The sequence below is a fragment of the Protomyctophum parallelum genome, assembly GCF_964188405.1.
Source record: "Protomyctophum parallelum genome assembly, chromosome: 17".
Classification (NCBI taxonomy): domain Eukaryota; kingdom Metazoa; phylum Chordata; class Actinopteri; order Myctophiformes; family Myctophidae; genus Protomyctophum; species Protomyctophum parallelum.
In genome coordinates, this window is record NC_139719.1 from 15,201,584 (window position 1) to 15,212,935 (window position 11,352).

Below are 11,352 nucleotides of genomic sequence, written 5' to 3' on the forward strand. Positions count from 1 at the left end.
CTGCCTCATTCATTAGTTATGCCATATGAAGAGGTAATTTGTATGCTAAGGTTTAATTGTTCAATTATAACTGACCATGAGTGAAGGCCTTTGTGGCGTTTCATTATGTGTGAGAATAGTACTGAGCCCGTTTGTAATAGTTGACAATTACAGAGAGAGCCCTTGTACTAAGTTGTTTGATGTGCACTGGCCCACTCAGTGCACATGTGTGAACCACTATGCTGTAAAATCCTTAGTATTGATTCAATTCTGAGAATGCACTTCTAATTGAACCAACTGGACCCATTTGGTTCCATTTGTACACGCTCAGAGTTACGAATGGATTCGTGAACACTGATTTATATTATAAACAATCAGATGTACATGTTGAAGAATGAAGAAGGATTTAAATGATTCAAATCAAGAGTAATCTCTATCTATACATCCTCCAAATAATTCCCATATTGTTCTCAGGCTATATATTACATGCCATATGATTCAGGCTGATCCAGTACTTTGCATTCATTGCATTCACCTGTGATGTTTTTGGATATTCATAGCATTTAATTAATTTCTATGCAGTCGTCACTACTACTGAAATTATAAAAGTTTACTGACAGAGAGCATACATTTTGGATTAAGCAACCTACATTGCCCTTGGTGCAAGTTGGTGGTATTCTGCGATTATTACCTCATGTACTCAGATATGTCTGTTTATGGCAATTTGAACTGGAACACGTACTGTAAGTGTATAGTTTACCTTTCAAGCCGGGAACACCTCTGCGTGTAGTTGTTGCTATATAGTATATACAGTATGTAACAACATTCTCTTCGTTTTTTTTTTTTATTATTTTAATACAAATTTAAAACTCAGGACAAGTCTAAATTAGTTATTAAGCTTTCAAACATAAAACCTTGCAGGAATTCACTGAACAAAAGCTTATAATGGAAGCTCTTTTCTCAATGTACTAGTAGTCTATTTAATTCCAGTAGGCCTATAGCTATGCCACAAACCTGGATGAGCAGTCTGTTTTTCCTTAGTTGAATTATGGGATTCTTTATTGTATTATGGGCAATAGGCCTATATATGATTATGAAGGACTTGAATTCTGTCACTAGGACAAAACAAATAGTGCTCAAGTGCTGTTTTTGTTTTTATTTATTTAAAAAAAGAATAACACCAGTGTGAAGTGAGGGGCGCTCTTATCATTATATATCATCATCATACATCATCTCATTCTGGCCAATCACAATTTGCGTCCTCACTTTTGTCTTCAATGTTTGTGTTTACACACTTTTGACTTGACCCTCAGAAACATCCAAGACAAAGCATGCTGGCAAAACAAGGTATTGCCTTATATTCATTTTATTTCATGACTACAAGAAGTAGAATAAATTAGAAATGTAAACATGCAAAGGAGATGTTGCCACCTAGAGGCCCATATTAGCCACAACATTTTATTGTCACGTCCAGTACAAAAAAGACAAATGGCATCTCCTTTCAGGCAGAAAGCATGCATGATATCAATCATGTACACCAAGCCCAAGGAACTCCGACCGGAGTCTCCCAGGGGTCTATACTTGATTCGCTCCGTTTTTCCCCCCTCTACACCAAATCTCTGCCAAAACTAGTCGGTGCAACACATCGTGTTGTGATTTGTGAGCTTGTAGATCCCCATCAGGTCATGATGTGATGGCGATCCACAACAGGATTAAAACTAGTAAGGCAGACTAATAATAAAGAAGTATTTTGTACCTATTCTGGTGTGCGGGCTCTATCCATCTGTAAACAAGCGCGCCGTCTCCGTTCCTATTGAAAAGCATTGTCAGAATCCACCGCATGAGCGGAATCAAAGTTTGGCGTGACCGCACTCATACACCTGTAAACCTGATCAACTTTATTGTCACACTCACATCTCAGGTTACCTGAAATGTAAGTGTGACAATAAAGTTGATTCTGATCTACTATGTTGGCGGTGTGCAGAATAGGGACACTATTGCTCATGTCTTTCAACATAGTCTTAAGCCCAAACCACACCAAAGGGTCGGGTTGGGACAAAACAGTTTTTAAGGTAAACTACACCAATGCAACTCATTGGATTTGTCCCAACCTGACCCTTTGGTGTGGTTTAGGGTTTACTCTCAAGCAATGGGTTAAACTAAAGAGAGATGATCAGATGATTACACAGTAAAAGTATCAGTGTCCATTTAACCATTTATAACTCTGAGAGTTGAGTTAAATCTGAAGATTTGGCAGTGTATTAGGCTCGATGGTACTGTAGTAGGACATTAGGGCATATGCTATTTTCTTTTAGGGAACACAGCATTGGATTAAAACCCTCTTGCATGCCCATTTTCACTATCTATTATCTCCCGTCACCTAGGCACTGCAGGGAGAGATGGTATATGTGTAATAAAGATATTTATCATGCAATTACAGCTCCAGAATCCGTTTCTGATGACCTGAGATGATGACCAATGATTATGGTCCATTGTACGCCTCTCGAGGGCCCAGATGGGGATCTAGTAGACCCCCATTTCCTTCAGCATGGCAGCTTTTCAAGATCCTCATTAGTGTCACAAATTGAACCATATGTGTCCAGTGTCTAATTAGCTCCATTGAATGAGAGGTGAAATGTCATTAATTGAATGATGGACCACCCTCTTGAAAAACAGAAATATGGAGGTGCTGATATTGTAACATTTTGATTTTGTGTTGGCTGAACCATGTTTCGTGTACATGGTTCACATAGACAGGTGCATGAATTGTAATTCCTTTTATTAAAACATTGCTAGGAGTCGGACAATTTCCATAACATTTACATTTATAAACAATATATTTTATTATCCAGATTTGATTGAATGCAGTAGTTTGACCAATATTTAAGCCAGTTAAAAGCCAGTATCAAACCCCATAAACGTTGCATGCATTCATGGAGTCTAGAGAAGTCACCACAGGTCAGGGGGTGTCTGCATGACATGAAAGTGACCCAGTGGATGCCATGGGGGAGAATAAGGGACAAATGATGAACAGGTGCGGTCTAAATGGCCACCGTGTATAATTCATGTTTTGTACCCCAAGAAACAGACAAGTCATAGAGATCATGCCTCCTAGGAGAATTGGAGGCACACACTGGAAGAATAGGACATACTCAATGTCAAAAGCCAATAAAAGGTAAGAAAATGCCCGTCAGAGTGATGAGGTACAGGGGGCCCCTTTGGCTTGAACTATACACGGAAACCTTGCTACTTTGGTGGACATAAATAACTGCCGACTCCCAGACGACAGAGAAAGCGAACTGCCTGTTCCAGCTGGTCTTTGTAGCGAACAGCCAAAGCAGGAAACGCACTCAACTCGAGCTGGGTCGAGTTCAGCTGTGTTTTTGTTCCTCCGGGTCATGTTAGACCCCCAATGGAGCTCACAGACCGTCTGGATAGCTCAGACGGCCTTGTTGTACATTCTCTCAGATTAAAGAAGTGCTCATTCTGGCCCGAGGGAGAGGAACCGTTCAGCTGCAAGAGGGGGGTATATAGTCTATGAATGGGTACCTTGTCAAACACTCCGACAGGTATAGTAGGCAGTGCAGAGTTCCCCACCTCCCCCACCCTTCTATTTTAGGGGCCTGTGAGAGGTGGCCTGATAGGGTTGCATACTGCCCTTGTCCGTTTGAACTAGGCTGGTCTCAAAGCAAAGGGCAATGTGGAAAGGTGTAGTGTAGCTCTTTAGCTGTATGTTCAACACACAGTAGGCTACACCTTTTTTAAACACAGTCATGAACCCTAGCCTTCCAATTCCATGACATAATAGGCAAACATTCAGTGAAAATGTAGTTTGCATTAGAAAAATAATTATGTTGAATGCAATGAGGCAGTGTACTGTTTGGCAACTATTATTAGTAAGATGACTTTGACTATCATTTGTAGTTCTGTTCCATAACAATATTGTTCTCCGTTCAACAACATAGATTTAAATAATAAAAAGGAAGGACACAGGGGTGAAAAATGGGTTACAAAATTGTGGGATAAAAAATATATTAGTAATAATAAAAAGGAAGAACCTTAACCATTTCATGGTTGCCATGTAAAAAGGAATGACCCTTTCATGTTTGTCCAACTTCATACGCACAATCTGAGACAAGGGTACAATTGTGGTTGTCACCAAACACTGACATTTTTTCTTTCTTTCCCTCTCTAAATTCCCCATATCATTTCTACACAGAGGAGCAATTTGTCTGTCATGGGCTGTGGGGCATCAGCCCCGCTTTGGGGCTTATTACATTGACAGCACTGTTATTAGCGGTAAGCAGAGCCCGTGGCCAATGAATCTGCCCACTGTTCGGCAGGCAAGGGCCTTTTTCAGTGATTAATTTGATAAATATATTAATTATGAATCTGGTTGACAGTACAATCAGATTGTCGAGCTTCCAGACGGGGGCCTTTTGTGATAAGTCCGCTTTGAGATGGGCCCCGCTCGGGTTTCAGGAGCTGTCATCCCCGGGACTCAGCCTCTTATCAGCACCTGACCCATTCACCCGGTAATTTCCTGTGTGTTGTAATTAAATGGAGGCTTTCTGATTGCAAGTGACTCTCTTTAAGAGGTGCTTCTTGGGTTTCAGGTGACGCTCAATGGCCTAACTGTCTCTCCTGCCCTCTGCAGGACGTAATAAGCATGGACTATTCTTAACGTTATGGCACCATGGATATTCCGGGATGTGGCCTGCTCTGCCTGCGCACATGCCTTTCTGTAACTTGAAAGACATGAAGATTTGTCTTAAAGGCAGCCGGCAGGGCATGGCCAGATCCAATAAACGAAGTAAAATTATAGTTTAGGGCCCCCGTGATTGGTTTGGGGGCCACTCATATTATTAACTTTTTTTTAACCACATTAACTCTATTGTCCAACTCTATCGTCCTCGTCCCTATTCTGGGAACAACATTTGGCAAAAATCGGCTAGATCCGTTATTTTTCAGTACAGTTGTAGCCTATAAAGAGCCCTGTCACACAGGTCAACAAAGTACTGTACAGGTGCACATTATAGGGTTTAAGTGGTTGTGTGAAATATTAAGATTTTAATACTGTTTCGGACTATCTGTTCTACCATTTTAATATCGTGCAACATGTTAGTATTGCATGCTACCTTTTCATTAACCATAATAGATTCCTCTGCATATTGGTGTCAAATTCACTGAAACAGAGGGCCCCATAATATACTGTAGGGTTTTGGTTTAAGGCTGGCTCTGCCTAATGGCCTGTGCCAAAAGACATATCAGTCCAAATCTGAGGTGAGTACTTGTCGCAGCTTTGTGTGTCTGTCAAGCTGCGTCACTCATTACAGCCACAGGAATGAGAAATATTCAAGCTCACTTTGAAAGCTGTCCCGGCTTAAAAGCGGCATCAAGATTCGGCTGCACCTGAATAATGACGATACAGTACAGTTTTGCACATACGGTAATAATGTAAGAGGATCAATGAAAAACTCCAATATACGTTATTTGAGCTTTCTCTGTCTTGTTGTTGCACATATCCCTTTCGATAACGCCTTTCGAGTGCATGCAAATGCATAAATAATATACATTTGTACACTCTCAGAGCAAAATTTAGACTCAAGGCCTGTTCATTCCCGCAGTAAGTGACAGGTTTGTTTACTCTGGGACATTGTTTGCCACTAATCCTTCTGCTGCCATGCACCTGTAACTGGGACAAATCAGAGGAGGTGTTGATGGCTTCCTCTATCTGTCAATCCCCACTTGGATATTGTTACACAATTGGCAGTTGGACATCTATGGCTGCCACCTGGGTATGGTCAGTCAGCGAGCCATTATTTACATTTGACCTTTCGTGTATGCAGGCTCTGTGTGTGTGTGTGTGTGTGTGTGTGTGTGTGTGTGTGTGTGTGTGTGTGTGTGCGTGCGTGCGTGCAACCGTGCGTGTGTGTGTGTGTATGTGTGTGTGTGTGCGCGCACGCGTGTTCTTCAACATACTCATCTCTTGGCTGACAACCAAATCAAATTGTTCAGTTGAAAGTCTTGTTCACCAAGGTGAACGCAAGTCCATATTTCCAGCTTCTAGTCCGTTTTAGCAGCTCAAAAGGTGAACACTTACTGATTTGTTGTGCATTAATACGATGCGGTAGACCCCCAAAACATGGTACCAGTGTTGTTTTTTGTTTTAGTCACCTGGAATGTTTTAGTGTTAGTCTAGTTTTAGTCGACTAAATATCATAAGATTTTAGTCGACTAAATCTACAGTTATCTTAGTTTTAGTCATCATAGCTTAGTTTTGATTTAGTTTCCATTTAGTTTTCTTCAGTGGAAAAAGGTAGTCGACGAACATTCTTCGTCTTAGTTTTAGTCGACGAAATCAACACTGCATGGTACAAAGTAGCCAAATAGCCTTGACCCGCATGGGTGTTGTTGTCCAGTTGCCAAATGGAGGCTGCACATTAGTCATTGGTTTTGTTTTGTCGTTCTCAGTTGGAGGGAACCTGTGTTGTGTTTGTTTAAATTTAGCGTGTCTTGTCTGTGATTGTCCATCCCCCTCCCCCAGTGTACCAGCAAGCCGTGGGCAATATAGCGGAAAATTCACACGCGTGCACAAATTGGCGTGATGCGGCAACGGTGTGTGTTGTGACTGGACGTCAGTCCAGAGCTCAGTCAGCCATTCATAAAATGCTGAATGCCCGTCAGACCCAAACATGCCAGAGTCAGACTGGACATACGAGCGAGATACAGGGAGATTTACAGCTACAGAACAGAGTGAGAGACTCTCCAACTTATGGCCCAATTACTGGGGAGCCTTGCACCCCAGCCAGTCATGGTGGAAAAGGAGCCATTTGAAAAGGTTTACCACGTGGGCTCGGTGATCGGCTGCGGACGCTTCGGCACCATATATGCAGGCAGCAGGACGGCTGACAGTGCACTTGTCGCTGTGAAACACATTGCCAAGGATAGGGTGGAAAATTGGGGAACAGTCAACGGCGCCATGGTGCCTCTAGAGATCGTGCTTCTGAAGAAGATCGGTGGAACGTCGTTCGGCGGGGTCATCCGCCTGCTGGACTATTATGAGCAGCCGGATGGCTGGCTTCTCATCATGGAGCGCCCGGAGCTAGCCAAGAACCTGCTGGACTTCATCATCGAGAAGGGCTCCCTGGACGAGGAGATGGCCCGGGACTTCTTCCGGCAGGTGCTGGAGGCGGTCCGCCACTGCTACGCCTGTGGCGTGCTGCACAGGGACATCAAGGACGCGAACCTTCTACTAGACCTCCGCACGGGGGAGCTCAAACTCATCGACTTTGGTTCGGGTTCGATTCTCAAGAACACGGTCTACACCGATGTCAGCGGTACGCGATTGTACAGCCCACCCGAGTGGATCCGCTTCCGTAGATACTATGGCCGCTCGGCGACGGTGTGGTCGCTAGGCGTGCTGCTGTACTCCATGGTGTGCGGGGAAATCCCTTTCGAACAGGACGAGGAGATCCTGGCAGGAAACCTCCACTTCAGGAAGAGGCTTTCTCCCGAGTGCCAGCAGTTGGTCAAGTGGTGCCTGTCCCCGCGGCCATCGGACCGGCCCACGCTGGAGCAGATATTCGACCACACCTGGATGCGGGCCCTCACCGTTGGTCAGCAGCCGGTCATGGTGGAAAAGGAGCCCTTCGAGAAGGTTTACCAGGTGGGCTCTGTGATTGGCAGCGGGCGATTCAGCATGGTATACGCAGGCAGCAGGATAGCTGACTGCACACTTGTTGCAGTGAAACACATCACCAAGGAATGTGTGGAGAACTGGGGCACGATCAATGGCTCCATGGTGCCTCTGGAGATCCTGCTCCTGAAGAAAGTGAGCTGCGGAGCATACTGCACGGTCATCCGCCTGCTGGACTACTACCAGCAGGCGGACGGCTGGCTCCTCGTCATGGAGCGCCCGGAGCTAGCCAAGAACCTGTTAGACTTCATCATCGAGAAGGGCTCCCTCGACGAGGAGATGGCCCGGAACTTCTTCCGCCAGGTGCTGCAGGCGGTACAGCACTGCTACGCCTGTGGCGTGCTGCACAGGGACATCAAGGACGAAAATCTCCTGCTAGACCTCCGCACGGGGGAGCTCAAGCTCATCGACTTTGGCTCCGGGTCGATTCTCAAGGACACGGTCTACACTGACGTCAACGGCGGTACGCCGCTGTACAGCCCTCCCGAGTGGATCCGCTCCCATAGATACCACGGCCGCTCGGCGACAGTGTGGTCGCTAGGCGTGCTGCTGTACGCCATGGTGTGCGGAGAAATCCCTTTTGAACAGGAAAAGGAGATCCTCACGGGACACCTCTACTTCAGGAAGAGGCTTTCTCCCGGGTGCCAGCAGTTGATCGAGTGGTGCCTGTCCCTGCGGCCTTCGGACCGGCCCACGCTGGAGCAGATCTACGAACATTCCTGGATGCAGGCCCGTGCCGTCGGTCAGCCCCAGCCACTCATGGTGGGAAAGGAGCCCAGCACAGGGGTCTTGGTCGGAGACACCCGCCGTTGGACCATCTGACTGGACCCCTCCCTCGTCCAGCACAAGCTCCAGCAAGGAAGAGCCTCTGAGGATTCAGAGATACAAACTGAAGAAGCCCCTCCTCCCTGTACCGCGACCCTATAAAATCAGACCACTGTGTATTTTAAATTGACTCTTAGGTTAGGTTTTTATTTAGTCCTTCCTTGTTTTGATTATTGATTTGATTATTAATGGGCTCTGTCTTTTGAGAGATCCCATTTATGTTATTTAGACTTTACCACAATTCTTTAGGTATTATTTAGGTTATTAGATTAGTTTATTTAGCATGTAATTTAGACAGATGCTAGGTTTGATGTTTACCTATGGCATCCTAGGTTCTTTGAAGGACTACCTTGTTCTGCTAAATGCATAAGTAGTAACTTGTAAATTGTAAACTTACTTCAAGTCCTCCATAGAGAGTGGGCTGAATAGCAACTTGACCAAAATATCAATGTGGTTCCGTTCACAGTACTCATGTTGTTCTTTGCTATTTTACTTGTCTAGCATGTTGAAATTATTTTGATTTTATTTGTATGTATGTCTCTGCTACCCCAACACATGGCACTCAGTTTACACATACATTTGCACTCAAAGGACCACAATGAAAATACTGTAAGCTCTCAAGCTTTTTTGTGTGAATATATGGTCATGTATCATATATTTTGTCAATATAAACAATCAATCAACCAATCAACCAACCAATCAATCAATTAAACCATTTGCATTATTTATCATTATTTAATTTATTATTTGTTTTGTACATTTTAAAATGTTCTCCTCACCTCAACTTTGGTACGCTCTAGCTCTGCCATACTTTCACCTAGAAGCTTTGTTCAAACTTCAAAATGTTTGTCTCATTGTGGGACTTTTTGGATTCCTTTGAAACATTTGATACTTCTTTTTAAGAAACTTTTAAGACATTTTATTTTAGACCATGAATCTAAATCCATGTATGATTCTACATACGCGAATGGATGATGTCATCGGTTTTCACATGGAACATCCTTTGTCAGATGTCAAGAGATCTGGCCTACACCTTTTCACCAGGAAAAGTACCTATCTAGTTTTATTTAACACGTACACATTTTTTTACTTTTATTTTATTGTTTCCTAACGGGGAACTCTGATCTCTTACTACATGACTACTACATGACATGCGTTAGATTAACTGTATTTCAATCAGTTATTCTCATTTTTAATATCAAGGACATCCAGTTTGATATGCATTATGCATTTGATTCGATCTCTGGGGGGGGGTGGGAACCCAATAGTCACTGTAGAATCACTGTGTTCATTTCACAATTGGTCACCCAGAGCCGATGTTGAGAAACAACATTGAACTGTCCTTCAGGGGGTTCTAAGTCTTCCTCTTTTCCTCCTGCCTTGTGAAATTTGTCCTGTATTTAATATTACTGTACTACTACTACTACTACTGCTGTTACTTTTATTTTCATTATGTTCTGTCTCTGCCTATTTTCCGTTTTCAGATTCTGCTTTTGTTCTTGGGTGTTGAAATGTGTATTGCCTTTCAATGAGGAAAGCACTCTGAATAAGGCTTCTCAACTTCCTTCTCTTAATTCCTTCCCTTTCCATTGTTTCTCAATTTTATACTTTTATATTGGGCAAATCGTCTAAACTAAACTACACTACATTAAACTAATCAACTAAACTACACTAAAACAAAATAAGATAAAATAAAATAAACAAACTACTACTCTGTTACTAGCCTGCTACTACTACTATTAGCCCACCTACTACAAGCCTTAAATCAATTACATATACTGTTAAGTTCTCCATATAGTCATAATTTAGTTTAGTTGTAGCAGGTAGCCATGTTGTTTTTGCTATTTTAGTTGTCTTTTACATTAGAATTGTGATACCCCCCCCCCCCCCCCACACACACACACACACACACACACACAAACTACTACTACTAATAATAATACTTGGCTTGTATCGCCCACTCTTTTCATTTCTTTACAATATGATGTATCATCTCTCGGTAAATCATAATAGTCAAAATAAAAATAAAATAAACTATCTTGAACATTAACAGTAAATTATATATACAGTAATTCTCTCAAACCACCAGAGCTTATGGAAAGTAATAATATTCAAGAAAAGGGGATAAGAAAGTAATTTAAAATGGCCAGCTACAGGCACTCGGGGTAGGTAAGTAGAAGGCCTTTAATTCAATGGAATAGATGCATTAAAATATATCAACGAGTGTCACCCTGAGGAAAGTGCAAGACGACAACACGTTGGTGTAGTTTAATATATTAATGGCCTTTTGCACTTTTGCGCTTTTCAAACATAGCCTTTTATGGCTTTCAGATCATAACTTTTATTTATTTTTTCTCGTTTAATATTTCAATTCCAATAGTTAGCTTTACATTTCTATTTAGTCTTGACTTTACCTTCATCAATTGTAATATGTTTTCATTTGTTTTTACAGCAGGTTTGCTAGTTTATTTTTTTTATTTTGGTGGTGATGATAATAAACTTTATTTTGTTTGTGTGTGTGCGTGTGTGCTGGGTTATAGTTTCAGCATCCTGTCCACAGCTCCGTGTGCGTATATAGTTCTAAGCCTGTCTGAGGGGAGGGTGGTGAAAAAGGAGTGACTTCTAGGGACTATTGGAGGTGTCTTGAGGTGTTAGAGCCCTGTTTGTGGAGAAGTGGATGCCTCTCAGGTTTGGGAGTGGGAGGCAGACGAGCCACTGAGCACTGTTTCGAACATGATTGCTGCAGGTATTTGCTGCAGGTGCAACTAGAGTACCAGACAGTCTTGTATAGCATGAGGAAGCTGTCATTAGTGCTGCGGTAGAAGTTGAAGAACAGTTATTGCGGAAAT

The 11,352-nt window shown here is 42.8% G+C and overlaps 1 protein-coding gene across 1 annotated transcript; it reads left to right on the forward strand.

Annotated features, from left to right (window-relative positions):
* Positions 1-6,754: 6,754 nt before the first annotated feature.
* Positions 6,755-8,500, forward strand: LOC310874618 (uncharacterized protein; the record flags this gene model as incomplete). The annotated part of the gene is made up of 1 exon (XM_083787477.1): positions 6,755-8,500. The coding sequence occupies one exon, from the start codon at positions 6,755-6,757 to the stop codon at positions 8,498-8,500; it is 1,746 nt and encodes a 581-aa protein (XP_083643603.1).
* Between the last annotated feature and the right edge of the window lie 2,852 nt (positions 8,501-11,352).